The sequence below is a fragment of the Eptatretus burgeri genome, chromosome 18 (genome assembly GCF_056783735.1).
Source record: "Eptatretus burgeri isolate ZD-2024b chromosome 18, Ebu_testis_v1, whole genome shotgun sequence".
NCBI lineage: Eukaryota > Metazoa > Chordata > Myxini > Myxiniformes > Myxinidae > Eptatretus > Eptatretus burgeri.
The window spans coordinates 24,425,675-24,445,039 of record NC_140978.1 but is presented as its reverse complement, the minus strand read 5'-3'; the positions used below and the strand labels follow the sequence as shown (position 1 = coordinate 24,445,039).

The following is a 19,365-nucleotide window of genomic DNA, read 5'->3' as shown; positions in this document are numbered from 1 at the left end:
GGTTATTATCTTGGTATTCGTCTATATTTCTGCCGTTGAGACATTTGTGTTAGCACAACGTTCCAGATTCTAATTAAATACTTATTTTCTCTTGGAGCAAGAGACAAGTTTGTAAACAAAGTAACCGGGAGTGGAGGAAACCCCCAAAAGATGGCAATTATGGATGCCATCAGCCCACCGTCAAATACCTTTTCGAGTCACAAATTGAAGGTACACCATACGGTGAAGCTTCGTCTCAAGAACATTTGGATTCTGTGTCTAAAGGAACTCAGTGAGACAGATTGCAGACAAGCGTGGCGATGTTGAGGCTGGCAACTCGAACCGTGTCTCGGATGGATATGTTCGGTGTTAATCACGCCTGACAAGCAGACTTTTTCTTGTCTTGACACCATGTTGCAGACTTGAGACAAGAACAGCAGGTAGAGCTCACCACGCGTACGTAACCAGATCGGCTCAAGTTGGAAGTAACTGCACGCGTTGATGTCGTGAACCCTTTTAGTGTTGCATCATGGAACCTCAGAAATGTCCGCCAAACACAATGATGTGTACTGTAATTGCATTTTATCATGGCCTAAAGTACATGATGTAATTGTACAATGTTAATTCTTACACCAGCCCGTGTCTGCTGCAAAAAGTCCGTCCAAAATACACTTTGGTTTCAAACAATAGCGACGAGCGTATCTTGAATTCCATCGCAGCCCCCACATTGTGCACTTATGATCATACATCAGGGCCTAAAGCAGCTAGGAACATGAGGAACATGCATGATTAATGAATAGCTTTCCTGGCCTCCACTCTGCACAGTTCCAAAGCAAACTCAAACGCCCTGGAAAAGTAGCTAATGCTGAACTCACAGCAGTTAGGAAACAAGCTTTTTGAACTTTACAATCTCTTAGCCTAGTGTATACAAAATGCCTCCAAGTTTATTACAATATATATAAAAAAATAATAACAATAAATGATTTGAGAACAGTTGTTAGATCCGAAGTTACAGAGTACACAAATATACAGGGAAGACACCGGCGTTGCATTAATACAATTGTTTTGTGTTTGGGTCGAACGTGGAACTCACGGGACGATACAAACAACCGACTGGGTGTCGAAAGCATCACGAATGGTAAATACTACCAAAATATAGCGATTATACTTGATAGTTTGAACAACGGCCTGAGAAAACTGTTGTAGCCACGAGCTTCAAAATGTGGACTTGAGTACGAGGGGAGCTCAAAAAGTTCCAGCAATGAGAAACACAACCAAGGTTTCATTATTTCTTTACTTTCAATACAAGTATGCATAATTAGTGTAAAATATGTTGTTACTAATTATGTAGACATATATTGAGTTTAATTAACCAGCCTGTTTTAATCCACTGCAGGAAGAAGGCCTTCCTCAACATAGTCCATCCTATTCGGTTCAATGCGATTCGAGACCATTCCATCCATCCATCCATCCATCCATCCATCCATTGGGACCATACTCTGTGCAGAGCGTTGGTGCTGGTTAAGCAGTCTCCTTGGCAATTGGACACAATCCTGGACGGGTCGCCACTCCGACACAGTATACCAGCATGCTGGCACTCATTTTGCCGACCTCGGAAGGATGACAGGTCAAGTTAACCCCACCTGGTATTAATTCAACAGCTGAGTGGGATTTGAACTCAGGACCCTCGGAACCAAACCCCACCACTCTAACCATTAAGCCAACACAAGGCATACATTCGAAGCCATTGCACCGCAGTAAACGCTTCAATTTGATCTCTCCATAAAAACCTTTGGTCGACCTTTCACTTCTTGCGGGGCCTTTTCTAAAGGTCATCAATTTGTAATTCTTGTTGTACGCAGGTTGTCCATTCTACTTGCTAGGTGTCCGACAAGGTTCCATTTCGGTTTCTGGATTGTGAGCGGAATGTTATGGAATGTTCTCCCTGGAAAGGTAGTGGCAGCGAAGGGAGTGGATATGTTTAAATGGGAATTAGACTGGTACCTGGATGAATCGGAGATTGTGGGGTATGGGGATATTGGCAGGACTTGTAGGGAGCTTGTGTGTGGGTGGCTGATTGATACTGGGGTTTGTGCAGTGGAGACGTGATGATGAGTCAAATGGCCTCCTCCTGTGCCAAAATTCCTCATGCGTATCCTCAAGTAATGTTGTTCAATGTTTGATCCGTTCATTTCTCCTCTTGTCCTCTCTGCTGGTTGGACTAACATATTGGAAAAAACAACAATAACGTTAGCGTGTCTCGGATGATTTAGTGAGAGTGTCTCATTCGTGCAACTTTTCGAACGCTCCTCGTGACCACCTGCTCAAGAGTAGAACCCAGACCCCTTGTGTTGCACCGCAGTACACCACCTGTTTCCTACCCACTTTGCCATTATGTCATTATTTCTTCTCCGCAAACATATGACAATGACGTTTCGCAGACATACATGTGGAAATATTGTCGATTAAGTGTACAACGAGGTTTCATCTGATCGTTAAAGCCACCGACAGGCACTACATGTTTCAATTCAATGAAAACCTCGCAACAAAAACCTCTCTCGAAACAATTTTTCTTGCAAAGGCTGTCTTATAGTCTGGTCCTTGTCCAAAATTCTTGTGCTGCAGTTGACTTTAGGTCAGGGCGAATACTTGACAATTGTTCACACAACTCAGGCCTTATAAACAATGTGCCATTCAAAATCAGCCTTATGAAGTCCAGTCATGAGGCTTCTGCCTCAAACAGTACCGCCAAAGGCTTAATTAAGCCTCCTGGCCTGCTTGGGCTTGGCTGCCCTCGGAGTCCGGGTACGGTGACGCCTCCTCCTCTTCTTGCTTTCTTGTCCTAGTGCCCACTTTCCGCTCGATCCCTTGCGTCCGGACCTGCCTTTACGGAGCCACGCAGCCTTACAACCAATATTCTGACAGAAATCCTGGAGATGCTGCGAAGTTCCCAGAAGGTGCATGACTCCTTTAAACCACGGCTGTGATACGGGGGCCCGGCCTACTGGCGAGGCAGTGCAAGGCTGCCGAGACGAGGCCACTGCAGCAAAAGGTCTCTCTTTCTTGTCCCCGGCTCGCTCCATGAGTCCTTCTAAGCGTGCGTTGGCAATGACTTCGAGACGGTAGCGACCGACTGTTTGTGAGAAGCCATGCTCGGCAGCATGGCAGGAGTACAAGCCACTGTCAAGGCGATGTAGACTGCGGAACAACAGGCCCAACTCCGTTGCCATGACACGCTCGTCCGTCTTGACCTGCATTGCACGTGGACGAGAAGGCGAGAATAAGCATAAAATCAGATCGTCCGTTTCTCTTTCATCGTACTTTTCTATGAACACGAATGCGGTAAAGATTATGTGCAATAAGGACCGTCTGAAGGAGAAGTAATTTAAAGCCGGAGCTCTGGAGTTTTGGAGAAAGCTTGTTGAAATAAGCACTGGGTGACGGGAACTGAGGGGGAAAACAACAAACTGTCTGACGTGCCATACTTGGGCAAAGGGAAAAGAGCAAAGGATATGGAGCAAAGCAGAGAGGTTGTGAAGGGAAAGAAAGGCAGTGTGTGTGTGTGTGTGTGTGTGTGTGTGTGTGTGTGTGTGTGTGTGTGTGTGTGTGTGTGTGTGTGTGTGTGTGTGTGTGTGTGTGTGTGTGTGTGTGTGTGTGTGTGTGTGTGTGTGTGTGTGTGTGTGTGTCGGGAGCACCGGTGGTAGCAATGCCGAGGCGCTCTCAAAAGCTGCTCATGCTGCCTGGGCCTGCTTTATGTTATCCAAGCAGATGCGAGTTCAGGAACCATGTGTTTAGGAGCCAAGAAGAATAACTCCGGGCAGATTGCTTCGAATAAAAGCTCCCACTGGTCACGAGTAAATCCCTCAGTACGAATTCCACATTCTGTGAGAAATGATACCTCGGAGAGAACGTCACGATAACAACATGCTTCCTGCACGTCTGCGTCCGAGGCATCGTAACGTGCCCTCCTGACATTGTACACAAAACGGATATTTATTGCTCGAGAGGAGAAACAAAATCGAGTGAGTTGAGAGTGTATAAAAACCCTTGCCAGCTCAAGGTCACCCAGATGAAGGTCTTCCTTTGAATGGAGCATCGAGTTTGAGCCCACAAAACCTGCTCATCATGACCTCATTTTTGAGAATTTCTCTTTTCAAACATCATCCCTTCTATTATACATACATACATGTGGGTGGAGGTGGAAAGAACGATTGAACAGTGATGCCCACCTGTAGGTCGGCCACTCGTTTGCCTCTTGGATTGGCGATACACCTTGTGGGGCCTGGTTGCTGTGCTTGGCGGTGTTGCTAAGCTGCATTTTGCTGCACCGACTATCGCCAATCGAGCAGTTTTTTAAGAGAGGTTGAGCTGTGGTGCATGGCATTTCAAAAGTGTGACGTGCAAAGTGATCTGAGTTTGTGCTGCAGACGGAAGACTCAACTGCGTATCACTGACTCCTCCATTGGCGAGGGTAAGCCTTTAGTGGCTAATCATGACTAACGATTCCCCAGGAAACCAATCGGCTTTCAAGAGTCCCATGGTTGCTCGCTATCGCCCACCGGCACTTGACGAGTGTGGCGCGTACGCCAAATACCCCTCAACACTAACCGAGGGAGGTCTTCATCCTGCAGTACATTGAAATAGGCTGTTTATGTTTTCTTTTTTTGTATTTAAATATCTTCTAATGACAAATCCCAACCATAGACCTTGACGTTGAGAAACTTGATATTTATTTCCTGAGTTAGGATATTCAGCCAGAATTACTTGATTTCAAAACTACGTGTAACCAATAGCATGTAGTGAGAAGCTGAGTACCATGGAGCACCAAGTACAACTCCAGGCACTCATTATTCATTCCCAATGTTTGTACATTAGGAATGTACAAAGTTCCCAATGTTTGTACATTAGGAATGAGTAAATGAATGATGAAAGTTGTCCTTGTGGAAGGATGATGATGAGATCTGAAAGGCTCCAATGAGTTGATGGCGAGATGACAAGGTAACAGCTTAAAGAGTTGATCCATCACCATTTTATTATGGAAATTTAGGATAGGCACCATAAGCAGCACTTCTGACATCCCATAAGAGAAAGTTATATTAAGAAAAAAAGACCCACCAAAAAACAATTACCCACCAGGAAGGGTTCTAGCAAAGCAGGCTTGTGAACCGTAGGTTCAAAAAAACAAATCAAACTTGTTATTAGCCCACCTGCCCACGCCTGCCATTGTGGAAGTGCTGGACGTGCCAAGTGACCGAAGCCTGGAGCGAACGTGGTTGACATTCCAGGAGCGTGCTGTTCCTTTCAACCCCAAATACCAGGTGTTCTGGAAGCCTGCTGGCCAGATCTCCTGGGGGTCAAAGGCATCAATCTCTCAGGAACAACTTGTAATGAACACTACTCAGAGCACAATGTATTTCACACTACAAGCGAGAGAGGGGGCGGGGGGGAGAGAGAGAGAGAGAGAGAGAGAGAGAGAGAGAGAGAGAGAGAGAGAGAGAGAGAGAGAGAGAGAGAGAGAGAGAGAGAGAGAGAGAGAGAGAGAGAGAGAGAGAGAGAGAGAGAGAGACAGACAGAGAGAGAGAGAGAGAGAGAGACAGAGACAGAGACAGAGACAGAGACAGGGCTGTCCGCGATCAAGTATTCACCGAGTTGCTATAGTTCTCGACTTTTAGAGACTTACTACTCACCTCTCTATTTGCTGTCAGTCATAAACATATTAGACGTACACTTCTGACTGTCTGTAACGACCAATGTTTTGGGAAAGCAATGCAAGTTAAAGCAATTCCAAAGACTTCAGAGAAAAAAAAACAAACAAACTGTCCAACTCTCTCTTTTCATTCTCTCAACAAATGGAAATGTCACTACGAACCACTAACGCTTGCCAAATTGATCCTGTAAACCTGGTTCCTGGACCGTGATAACCGGAGTCTCGTAATGGCCGGTGGCTGAAACCTGCAACATTTGTCCAAGAATGGTTGTTGATTTCAGCTTTTAGAATCTCACATGAGCATTGCACACTGCGGTTTAGGGTGGTGGACCACGATCCTGGCCGAGGCAGATTGATCTATCTTTTATGTCTGTCTGTATCTTTTCACTATTTCTCCTCTGACCTCTCCCCTCTCCCCACTCCCCATGTGCACTACACCCCCCCCCCCCCGACAATACATCTTCTCGGTACCTCTAAAGTGGCAATGAAAGCAAAACCTTTGCCAGGGTATGGCCTGCAATGACCGACTCAGCAGGAGGTATCGTGGGATCGACAGATAATGCTCTCAAGCAGATGGTAAATTGTTTCACCCCATTAATGAAAGATGGCATGCCCGAGGATAGAACGCTTTGCTTTAAGGTTCGGGGATTTCTGATCCCACACGGATTTACGCTCAACAATTACGGCACAAGCTGCTCTTGCATGTGCTCGTGTGCTGTCAACTAATGTTATGAGAACATACAGCATTTGAGTTGACCTGTTTGGTATTCCCATCTGAGCACTTCACTCACGATGCGTCTTGCATCCTTGGTTCAAATCCCAAATGCTGCATTCATTTGTTCAACGTCTACCAAAGTCCTTGCAAATCATGTGAAATTAAAATGACATCTCATAATATATTTGTCCTATCTGAAAATCGATCCACAAGCATCTGCAAAAGAGCAAAACGAACAAATGGCAAATTCACAACAGGATTATTTATTTGTATGCTGCCTGCCGCTGCTTGGCTGCATCATTTTCGGGGTCGCGGCTGTGCCACTGATGTAGTGCCCCCTGTTACCAATAAGCTGGTACTCATTTTGCTCAATCTTGGGAGGATGACGGGCTGAGTCAACCCACCTGGTGTTAATTCAACAGATAAAAAAGGGCTTTAACTCAAGACCCTAAGATCTTAAGCCAGCCATCTTAACCGTTAAGCCAACACCAAGCTAGGAATAGGATGATCCTTACACCAGCTTACCTTGATGGTTCTGATCGAGACATTGAATGAACGGATCTCCATTTCGAACATTTTGTCGTCTGAATCTCCTGCAAGAAAAGTTATATATTTTCAGACACTTATCAGCTTTTTAAACCACAAAGTTAATCGTTAATTTTTTTTTTTGAGATTGAACTGCTTTCAAAGCTGTTCAAGCTTTGATCTGTTATCTGAAGCACCACTCTCGTGACATCCTCTTCTCTTGCTTCCCGATCCCCACCTCCCCCAGGCTCCCCCCACCCCTCCCCCCCACATAACCTACTCTCTGTCATATTATTTCTTTCTGATATAATCGGTTCCTTTTGATGACTCCAATGTAGTGTTTAGTCTTTCGTTTGAACATGTCTCACCTTCGAGAAAAGGACTGGTACGTTGAACAAGCCATCCCATCCCAGGCACAGTAAGGGTCTCTAGCCAAGCAGCACTCTGCACACTCGTTTCCATAACGTGCACACTCGCTCACTGCCACGCGAGCCACACCCAACGTTGAACCCACAAACAGTTGGCCCTACAGGTGGACGGGGAGAGGGGGCATCCCAAGGTATGTAAGTTCAAGTTATGACCCAAACAGGCTCTGTATCACCAGATGTTCCCACAATGCACTTCTCTCATTCCTACTGTACCCTTTTTCCCCCACTCAACTGTTGAAATTCTCATGATGCACAAAGCCTGGATCTACAAGTACCTCGTTGTTTATAAGATCGATTAATAAAAGATGAACAAACAAGATGGAATAGAAAATATAACAATACTACAAAGCATCTGAAAATGCAAATCCCGCCCGCTTTGTGTTCTGACTTCTTCTGTATGTTAAACGGTACCTTCGACCTTTTGACCAAATTCTTAATTCGAATTCTCCGTATTCTCATCACAAAGCCTTGTTAAAAATTTGATAACAAAGCTCAAATAATCATTCAAATTTCATGTCAATTGTATGAAAATTGACGATTTTATGTCATGTTGACCTTTTGACCTTTTGATCAAATTATTAATTTGTCTTCTCCATTTTCTGTTCATAAAGCTTTGTTGAAAATTTGATGACAAAAGCTGAAATGGGAACAAGTTGCGGCCCGGACAAACACACAGAAGTGATTGCAAAACCCTGTCTTCAGCTGTGGGGGGGGGAGGGGTGGTTTCGGTGGGGGGAGGGGGGGCTAACAAGATTGTAACATCCTTAAACTGTCAATGCTGCAAAAATATCGACTATAAATGTACGAGGTGTGTGAGTGTGTGTGTGTGTGTGTGTGTGTGTGTGTGTGTGTGTGTGTGTGTGTGTGTGTGTGTGTGTGTGTGTGTGTCGCACGTGAGATGCTTTTTGTGTCTATTAATTACATCCTATTGGAATGTACCTTTTGACCCTTTAGATTGCCGAGACCCCCTTCGATCTTTGAAGACCCTTTAAGACCTCCAGAACCATTAAGACCACAAAGACCCCGAAAGACTTCATTATTATTATTCAGGTTCCAAGGCTTTCAGGCTGGAAAACCTATTGTTTTGTTCAGATGAGCAAAAACGCCCAAGGCTATGAAGACCAATGAAAATTTGATCCAACGGACCAATGGGACCCCCGAGTATATATAAAGCTCCATCATATTAAAAGAACTCGAGAGTTCATAGAACACCTTACCCCATGCAGTCTTGAGAAAAAGGACATGGGCGTGGTCTATGAGCGGTAAATTTGATTGGTTGAGACAATGTAAAATGCTGCAATATTTTTTCCACGTACTGCTAAACGGAAAGTTTTTATAAGTGCCAAAAAGGTGATTTGTGTTCTGCAGTGTTAAGGTATGTAATTAAATTTAAATAGAACAAGTCTGGAGACAGTGATGGTTCACGAGCAATGTGCATGGTTCGCCTTTTTTATTTTTTGACCTTCGAGGGGATGCCACGGGCAAACTGGCGGGAATTGGGAAAAGCGTAAATGATGAAAGTTGTAGTAATCGAAGAGCACGACTTGCATACCAACTTTCATTCAAAACGGTTGAAAACCCCTAGGAGCTCGATACCCAATTTATTGATTTTTTTGACATTTTCTAAGTTCGTGACCTTGTGACGAAAATGAAAACTCAAGCTCCGTGGGGCTATGCAGGTGCCATTGGGCTAACCAAATACCGAAACCCCTGCCAGAGTTGACAAACCCCCTCGGAGAAGATGGAACTTGAAACCGGCTACCCCCTAAAAACACATATGGGCGGACCACGCCCATTCTCCGGAAAACACAACTCGATCATGATATAAACCTCGCACCCTAATTTTATCAAGATCGGATCAGAACCCACGGAGCTATGCTCGGGACAGACAGACACAGACACACACCCATAACGAATATAGTGGTCACTTACTGGCTCGTGAACCAATAAAGATTTTAAAGTTGTAGAAAAATCCTTCTTTTTTTTTTTTTAGAAGTTTACTGCTGTTGAGGCAGCATCTTTTACACCACCCTATGTAACATGTTACATGAGTTATTCGTGCCTGTTGTTTGTATCCTCTGTAACATCCTTAAAAACAGTATGTTTCCTGTTTTGGAATGATTTTCAATTCTGTTTGACTGCCAGGCAGACGAAATTGTATTTATCTTACTCTTACTCTGTGCATGAGCGATCGGGACGAGATTCCGTAAATTTGCCAAATTCAGAGCCAAAGTACCGCTAAACTGCAGGTTCCTGTTCCAATTCATGTTTTGATTCATGTTCAAAATACAACATTCAATTGAAATTAAGTTGTTCCTCGATCATAAACTGACGTCTGGAGACAGACAGACAGACAAAGTGAACCGATTGCTTAACCCCGCTTTTCACTTCGCACGCACAGGGTAAGGAGCAAGAAAAAAAACAAACAAACAAGAATTGTGTCGATAGGAATGTGCAGGAGAAACAAAGAAAGCTGCAATAGTTATAAAAGAACACAAAGAGTGATGGAAAACTTGCATCTTTTGAAATGGAGGGTTCATTGGTTCATGCGATAGAAGGCTTACCCTTTTAACAGATATTTTCATTGTGGTGATGGGCATGGGAGTCTGAAACAAACACACAAACACCAAGCGTTTGAAAATCGGTCGATTCCAAAATGAATGCAAAACAGATTGTGTGGTGTTCTCAAAAACAAGATGGCAAATCATAAAAGTTTTCTCATGGACTGCTTGAATAGGGGGAAACTTGCCAATGATGGGAAGGTCCCAAAGATGGAGTATGGCAATTTTCCTTTCACGATCATTGCAATTGGAAGGAATTTTTAAAAAATTACTTCCAATAGATTCTTTTCTTTCTCTTCGTATGCAGCAAATGGCTGCTGGTAGCATCATTTCCTCGGGGTGTGGCTGTGCCCCTGATGCAGTTCCCCCTATAGGTTAGAACAGGAATTTGTAATATATTCATCGTGCCGGCGATAGCTCGCTTACTCTTCGCGAACGACACACACCGTGGGATCTTTGATGCATGTGGAACACCAGGGTGACAGTTTATAGTTGGGTTGCGATTCAAACCCAGGCTAGAGAGCAGGGAGGTGGGTGTGCATACCTCTAGTCCAGGCTATCCTGCTAAGCCACTCAATAAGCCGGGAACGTCTCATGTCGAATACTTTAAAAATCTCTTCCAATTGCAGCGATTTTGTTTTAAGGAAAAATTACAATTGTCTCGTCTTGCATGCCGTCACAGTTGGGCAACCTTCCCCACGGACGTCTGAAATTCCAAAAGTTCCAGGCTTTTGCCACGAGATTTGATTCGATGACGTAATAGCAAGAGCTGCACATTATGATGTCACACACAATTTACTGTTATAAAAAGAGGCACACATGAAGATTTCATTGGAAAAGTCAAACAGTTATGCAATATAAAGTCGCACGGTGACACAATTCGAGGAGTCGCGGAGAAATGAGTTGGAAGACTCGCGGCGCGTGATAACGCAACAGGATGAGCACCGTTTAGCGATTCAATAGAAGTAGCACAACATGTTAAAGAACTATGAAGAGTCACATGATGAGATGTGAAGACTTACATGTGTGCTGTCCTAAATGATGATGCATTTTTGTTATCGCCCAGTTGTTTCCCGGTGGATTTGGTCAGACTGATGATCAAGAGACTCGAGTTTGGGAACAAGGCAGGGAATGTCAGCGTTGGCCAAGAGCGGGATGCGTTGCTGTTTAAACAATTCTATCCAAACATTAAATTTTGTTTGACATCCCACAATTTTGTTTGGTTATCTTCTGTACTGTGGTCAGGTTTTCTTCTCGATTTCCACTCCGTCCATCTGATAGTGATTTTGTATTTTCTAGAACATCTAAGCATGCAACCATTTATCCTCCACCTGGTCAGGGGTTGCGGAAGGGTGGTGTGACCATTGAAATGACGGGCTGGGATGAAGACAGAGAAGAGGAGGACTCGGGAAGAAATCACAGCATCTGATTACCTTGAATATCTGCATTTCTTCGAGTATAATGGCCTCAGGTTCCCCAGACTCCATCTGATTGATGGAAACCACCTTGAGAACCTTTCCACAGTCTGCAAGCAACATGCAAAGGTCCATGTTAAGTGCTGTATTACAAGTGATGTAACATTCCTTTACGGTCATGTTTTGAAAAGTCTTTTAAGGCTGTCACTATTTCCACCTCGAGCTACGTGGTTGCGTAATTATTAGTTTTTTTTGCTTGGGATGTAAAGGTCAACGACAAGAAGCAACAACCAACAATGTGCTGTATTGGGATGGGAAGGTCTTCAACAACCATCGAGCAAGCATCACGCCAGAGCTTACATATAAACAGCTGGTGAATTGCAACATTTCGAGCAAGTTTCATATATACAGTCTGACAGCCATTGCAATAACAGAGGACGATATCATCGCCCGACTCCCATAAGGTGTTCGAAATAAATCTTAATTTCTGAAAGTAAGAAAACCATGATAAATTGTGTGAATTGGTCGGCAATGGCGTGAGAACACATGCATTTGATTGGGCCAAACACATTGCATGCAGCCCAGTGCGTACACTGCAGGGCGATTGAATACATGTGTATTTATTTCCCAACATGCCTTGTGCCATTTCCCACACGCTAGTCACGCGCCGTCCTGAGTTTGGAATCCCGCACCGCTTTCTCCCTACATTTTACATGGCGCAAGGGCCTACTCGAGTCCCCGGACACGGGCCAATACGCGGGCTATCTACACAAATACGAGCAGAGAGCCAAGCTTCGACTCCAGAGAAAGTACCGGATCGTGCCAACTGCGTTATCCCTGCGTCCCTAGACCCCGAAAGTAGCAACATCTGGAGTTGTGCCACCAACGCCATTTCCCCGTGGGACAATTTCCCCTCGATATCTTTTTTTTTTTCCTCCTTTATCGCTCTATTTATGATAAGACTATAAGAAAGAAAAATATTTCAGCCCTGCCGGTGATAAAATACCCATTAAAACACCGTGCCCGCAGTTTAACCAACAGCGCAGAAGAGATTGTAAAAAGGTTTTTGAAAAATGACCCGAGCAAAGAGAAAACATAGAAAGTGAAAACTGTTGATGCCGATGTTGAATCGGCCGATTATATCGTCATCAAAATTTGGAGATTAAGTAACTTGGGCCTGTGCTTTCAAACAGCGGTCTCAGGCTCACGGAGGTAGTTTTCACTTACTTTACTTGGAAGGCGAACACATGGGGAGGTATGTGTATTTTTACAGCACTTTCACATGAATGGCAAATTCGGTCGACAAATCCACAAAGTACAGTAATATATATATATATATATATATATATATATATATATATATATATATATATATATATATATATATATATATATATATATATATATATATGAGATTTGAACTGTTGGAGAGTGTAAGGCAGGAAAATGGAATTTGGCCTGGGTACGAACACACAATTGCTTACCGTTTTTGAAATGTAGCACAAGAAGATTAAAAAAAGGACAGCCGGCTTAACCTCACTTCGAAAAGTATGGCATACTCCGTGATGTATGTATGGCAACACCAGGTTGACACTTAGTTGTCTAGTCATATTCCTTTGGGAATGAAACTCAGACGAGACAGCTCAGGGACGAATTTGCTACTTCTGAGCTATCCTGGGAATTCAATTAATTTGTTCAAAAAATTTAGCACAGTGTGGTCCATATGACTTGTTACCATCATGTACATCTTTTAACCCGTTTAAATTTATAAATATAAATAAATAAGTATATATATATATATATATATATATATATATATATCAATATTAAAATAATGCACGTGCATGCACAGACACACCCACGCACACACGTACACACTTACGGTACTTAGTTATTCACAACACAACTATCAAGAGACAGAACAAACTGACAAGAGACTGTTACTTGTCAGCAGGTGGTAGAAAGCAGTATGGATACCTTACATGTTCCTAAATTTAACAATATTGATATCATTCCGTGTGATGGGTCATCTGACGATTGATTTGCGTTAAAATTAATACTTTTCCAATTGTTTTGAGCATCACTCATGTTTGAACATCGAGCCCCCAATTGACCTGTTCCAAGGAAGATGACATCGTACACTCCATCCGCAGCCTCCACAAGGTCCACAGTGAAGCTTGTGAAGCGACACTCCGGAGGCCCGGCGCTGTGCCACACGGGAGCACCGTGGGACGGTAAAACGGCGCGTGCCATGAGTGGATGCACACGGGCAAAGTGCAAGACGGCATCGGGGTAAGATCGGGTGCCACGGAGTTGGGCACCCGGCCAACTGGTGATCCTGCTCGGACACTGTAACACACAGGCATCCAAGATGATCTCAGTGGGAATAATGGCAGAGTGAAGGTGGGAGGTATTGCGTGCAGTGATGTTGATGTTGGTGGGCAGGATCGAGGAAAGTTGGTGTTGTTTCACTCACAAATCCAGGGCGTGGGTAGGGGACCTTTTCTTGACGTGATGCGCCCATGTGTCGATAGCCGGCATACTGCTGGGCATACGGCCCGCTAAATGCATCGCGCACATCCACCATGCGGTATACGCACACGGCAAAGCCATGGAACACGTGGCTGAGAATGGGGAAGGGTTGAATGAGGCACCCGTTGGATTGGTTTCATGGGGAATAACGGAGATTTGCTTTGAACATATTATGTTACTATTGCTTTCTTTCCATTCATTTTGTAAGGGTCGTGGCGGAGTGGAACACATTTTACAACAAAGGCGTTTTCGGGCATGATGGATGTTGTGGATTAAGGAGTGAAGGTCGTGGATCCGAGATGAAGGCCTGAGATATTTTCTCTGAGCAGTGTGCTGTGTCCCGCTGAGATTCCCTGCCGACTGTTGTTCCTTTCCGAGACCGAAACTCCCAAAATCTTAATATCATGATAAACAAGTTGGGTCACCAAATTAATATCGGATTACTTAGGCTTGAAACATCAAGAATATTGTTATTTAGAACTAGAGCAAATATTAACTCGAGAGTGCAACACGGCAATGATGGGCCAAATGGCGTCATTTCCTTGCACGAGACCGTGTGACCACTTCTTACACTCAGTGTAGTCCCGCGAAGACTGAGGACCCTTTGTATGTTAATTTCCATTCTGCATACTGAAGATGTATCTTCAAACGCAAGCACAATCCAAGGTCTGCCCCTCTCCTCGCCAAATGATGCTTGATCACTCAAAGCACCGTTATTTCATGTTTTGACAATGGAATTAATTGGTCATTGCAGCATGATGTTGATGAATAGAGGAATTAGGAAGAGATGGGATCCACTGTGAACATTTGAACACACTACTTGATCTCAAAGGTTGTATCTTGAAGCTTAAAATCCTGCAAGGTCTTAACATCAATGGCACGCTCATTCTACAGATCTGTCAACGCCTGCGCACACGGTGTGAGACTCACAAATCAAATCCTTTTCTCATGCTCTCAAACAGACCAACGATTATCTGCCCTTTTAAAGCAAAAGTCAGGAAGAAAACATATTGTTGATGAACCTGTTGTAAAATTGTTGGGCAATCTCACTAATGGTGCCAACAACTCTGTGGCACAACCATCAAAGCAGTCATTCAAGAGCCACGTTCATCGGAAAACCTCACAAAGGTCAGGATCACAATAAGCTATGTATTAGAGAAACAACATCAATACAGATCACCAAAAAAAATGAAGAAATAAGTCACATGACATGCTTGCACACGAAGATCTACAAATCCTACCTTACTGTGCTGAACAGGCCGTAGATGATCGGATTCTTTTCATCACGTTCCGAAAGCACGAATACGTCAACTGAGAAAGGAGAAATGGTATGGTAAGCACATGATTGAGATTGACGTAAGCCATAACAGTGTGCTCAGCCCAAACAGGGACAATACTTCAACATCAACAACTGGAGAGTTCATAGAACACGATACTGCACACGGTGTTCAGGTATATACTTCAATTTTAATAAAATAATGATTCCAAAGACCGTGAAAAAATAATATAAAGAAGTATATAGTTCAATATACACTGTAATAAGACGATGGTGAGTCGCAGTTCAGGAGATGGAGGCTTTATTGATCCCCATAGAAAGCAGCTTCAATCGGCATCGTACATAGCCATATCGGCGGCCTCTTCTTCACCCCAATACTGCACCCTCCCACATCCCACGCCCACTTCTCGTGGCTGCGCTGGACAGCTCCTATTGCATACATCACCCTTTAGAACATGTCCAAGTACTACAAAACTGGTTCTTGGAAGTATTATGAAGGCGATTTGTGTTCTACAGTGTTCAAGTATAAAATTCAACTCAAAGGTTTAAAGAGGTTTAGAAGCATATAAATAAATTAATTCTGGGTTTTACCACCATTTTACCCAGTGCTTATTACATCCCCCTCTCCAACACGTTACATTAGTTATTCGTACCTGTTGTTTGTGTCCTTTATAACGTCATTAAGAACAGTAAGTTTCCTGTTTGCAATGATTTATAATTTTGTTTAACTGCCAAACAGGCAGACAGAGTAAAAAGAAAAAAAATTATCTCACTCCTCTCTGCGCATGTGCGATCAGGACAAATTCAGTCAAAGTATGGTTATATGACAAACATGTCTTCCAATTCGTGTTCAAAAGATAACATTCAATTTATATAAGTTGTTCCTCGATCATAAACTGACGATCATAAACTGATCAGATGGACAAATGAACAGACGGACATGAACCAATTGCTTAACCACACTTTTCGCTTCCCGTGCACGGGGTAATAACAACAGTGTAGACGTTTGACAAAAATGTCTCATAAAGCCTTCGTCTATGTGCGTCTTTCAAAATGACAATCTGCCCCAGAATGCTCGGCACGCATGCACAGAAATCCCTAACAACAGTGGTCATTGGGACAGGGAATGTATATCGTGTGTGACAAAATAGGATTGTTACCTAAAATGGCTCACAAAGATTCTAAAATAAGTTGAAAATACTTGGAAAGTATCTTAGAGAAATGGCAATGCCTCTGCAGAACAAAATATTTGGAGAACTTTCTGATCAACTTGCCTAAAAAGTTGATATCTTGCATTCTGTAATGCAAAACTCCCGAGGATGTGGATCCATGCAAGATATGTGGATAGGTTGTGAACGTGCGCATGCGACCCGACATGCCAGATCATCACTGTCAGTGGGTGGACTTTGAACTTTGCGGGATTATTTTGTGTGAGCATGGCAGGCTTGGTGATTTATTGAATGGATAGCTGCAAGGGCCGATGACGTCATTACCAACATTCAGGTAAACTTCCCAGAGGCAGACATCGTATCTGGTTTGGGTGCTTCCCAACACTGATGAAATCAAGGTCATATCTGGGGATTGTGAATGCACAGGGTAAGTTTAAAATGATGACATTTACTATTACTCATGTTTGTGAGGACGGGGGTGGATCTGGTGTGAATGGAAGCTGCATGGGCTGTGAGTGCCGTTATAAATATATATTTACTGTTTGTTTCCAGGGCGACAAGAGGAATTATACTTGATTTTTGCATCTATTGGTAAAAGGAGAAGTGTTCGTCCATGTGTGTGTGTGTGTGTGCGTGTGTGTGTGTGTGTGTGTGTGTGTGCGTGTGTGTGTGTGTGTGTGTGTGTGTGTGTGTGTGTGTGTGTGTGTGTGTGTGTGTGTGTGTGTGTGTGTGTGTGTGTGTTTGTGCGTGCGTTATATTTACTGCCATCACTTGCTTATACTAACAGGAACTGGGATGAACTAGACACCTCCCATCCACGGATATTTCTCATATTTCCTCTATCGCCGTGAGTCCAATTTGCATTAAGGAACAGAGCAGTTAAGCATTTTGAAATTGTCACCCTTTCATCTAAATGCTAAAAATTATGTTTAAAAGACGATTTAAATTACACCACGACCCTGACATTCGCGAGGGATACGTTCCGGGAAAACCCCATGAACGTTGAAACCGCGAATGTGGGGGCATTGTTTCAATGGGAAAGGGGGAGATAGGTTCCAGGGATTTCCCAACCCACCAAAAATCCATGAATGTTGGGGAAAATCTCATGAAAATGCTGGAAAATGCTGTGGAAATCGACGACAATCTGCGAATGTCAGGGTAAAATGTGCGAGTGTTTTGTCATTGTTGCATTACGATGAGTAGTCTGCACATTGTTTGTATGGGATTTTTACAGGAGATGCTGTATTTGGTAGCTGATAATAGATGTTGTGAGCAATGTCATTGTGTAATTAGTCCGTATGTAGATTCCTGCTAATTACACTAATAGATATGCTGAACATTTCCATTCTTTAACTCACAGGACTTGACGCCTTTCCTATCTGCAGGCAGATTATGCTGAGCGTTTTTAAAATGTTAACAGCTCAGATGGTGCTGTTTGTAGCAAGATGGTGATTGACACAAAGATGTGCTGAATGCTTCCATTGTGTAATGTCCATATGTGGCGACCTGGTAATTACTGGATACATCAATAAATGCTGTTAGTGTTTTCATTCCGTAAGTAACTCACGGGGAATGACGTATTAAATTGGTGAGACATCCCGCGAAACTACAATACAGAACGTACAGACCATGATCAGGAAGCAGGTCATGTTCGTGGCTCATGGAAGATTTTTTTTTGCATACGTACAGTATTGTACAGTACATACATCCAGCTGCTTTGTGCATGGCTCATGGAAGATATATTTTAGAACTGTTATGCTCGTGGCTCGTGAAAAAAAAAAATCGCCACGAAAACAGCGAATACGTAAGTAGGAGCGTTTCCTGCGAATGTAGGAGCGTGTCACAAATTATAATCAACTGCGAATATGCGGAACCCGCGAATATGCGGAACCCACGAATACATGGAACCGCAAATGTCAGGGTCTGGGTGTACACATTTTGCATAGTGACAGCAGGTTAAAAGTTCCCAGCGAGCAGAACCGAGTCACTCAAAACGCATACATAGCACATGCACAAAAGGCCTCGTTAGCATTCATACATTTAGAAAGTCGAGTATTGATAAGCTCTTTGATTAATTGATGGCTCCTCTGTGATGATGTTAACATTTTTCCCAAAACAAGGATCATCTGATGTAGAATTTATTATACTTTAATTTAAAAACTTTTTGGGTTAAAGGAATGAAATTCAGACTCACAAGAGAGCCAGAGTCGTCTTATGAGTGCTTTATCCAGTAAGTGTAAAATCAAAGTCAAATGATGAAATAATGAACTCAAATGAAAGCCAAAGGCATGTGGATTCCCCAACATTTATATGTAATAAAGCAATTTATTATCCTGTAAATTTTACAAATACAATCAAATTCATTGTGGCTCCAAAAAAAACAAAGCCATTGACTTTGAACAAACGCGCTTTACAAACTATTCTGCCAGAAAACTAAATGATTGATGGACCGAAGCATCCAGGATGAAACATGGTCCAAAAGTGTGTCGTTGATTTATGGTGAATCAAAACAAGCATTGGGCCTACTGCCTTTGCAAGTTGATTTGCTCAGCTTTTAGGTATTGAATGTAATTATGGCACAAGTTAAGGAAGTTCCATTATCAGTTAAGGAAGAAGGACGTTGAGACCCGTCTGACAGCACCGGTCGTTGGTCGACGTTAAATATCCCAAGGTGTCCAACGATTTACAAATGCCTGCACTTTCAGTCGATGTATTGGCGAGCGTCCAGGATTAGTTCTAGCGTTGAAACGTTTCTCGACTTCTTGTGAATGCCCCAAACACTCTGTCAAGATTACCGGCCTCCATTAATATGATTGTTATTATTATTTTACACATATACCCTCCAACGTTGCACTTTTGGCCATTTTTAAACAGGGAAACAGCGACTGTTTAGTTCAACATATTTTGGGTAATCACACTCATAATGGCTTTCTTTCTTGCAGCAGTGAGGATAACCATGAATGGTGAACTAAGACCATGATGATGTTTGGCAGGTGTTTTTTTTTTTTTCTTCTTCTTCTCTTTTTACCATTTATCTTTCACTGACCATATTCTATGA

General features: G+C 43.1%; 1 protein-coding gene across 3 annotated transcripts in view; it reads right to left on the bottom strand.

Annotated features, from left to right (window-relative positions):
* LOC147008747 (semaphorin-3G-like) overlaps positions 1 to 19,365 on the bottom strand; it is a 109,545-nt gene that overhangs the window by 48,935 nt on the left and 41,245 nt on the right. For 2 of the 3 annotated variants that reach the window (XM_085864049.1, XM_085864050.1), the window contains exons 10-18: positions 15,104 to 15,173; positions 13,807 to 13,954; positions 13,445 to 13,679; positions 11,349 to 11,440; positions 9,919 to 9,960; positions 7,295 to 7,452; positions 6,927 to 6,994; positions 5,187 to 5,326; positions 545 to 3,230 (exon numbers count right to left, since the gene is read on the bottom strand). In XM_085864049.1, the coding sequence (XP_085720175.1) occupies positions 2,736 to 3,230; positions 5,187 to 5,326; positions 6,927 to 6,994; positions 7,295 to 7,452; positions 9,919 to 9,960; positions 11,349 to 11,440; positions 13,445 to 13,679; positions 13,807 to 13,954; positions 15,104 to 15,173 (1,448 nt within the window). In that variant the 3' untranslated portion in view covers positions 545 to 2,735. Of the gene's footprint in view, positions 1 to 544; positions 3,231 to 5,186; positions 5,327 to 6,926; positions 6,995 to 7,294; positions 7,453 to 9,918; positions 9,961 to 11,348; positions 11,441 to 13,444; positions 13,680 to 13,806; positions 13,955 to 15,103; positions 15,174 to 19,365 lie in introns of those variants that run through there. The other variant, XM_085864051.1, reaches the window with a different exon arrangement.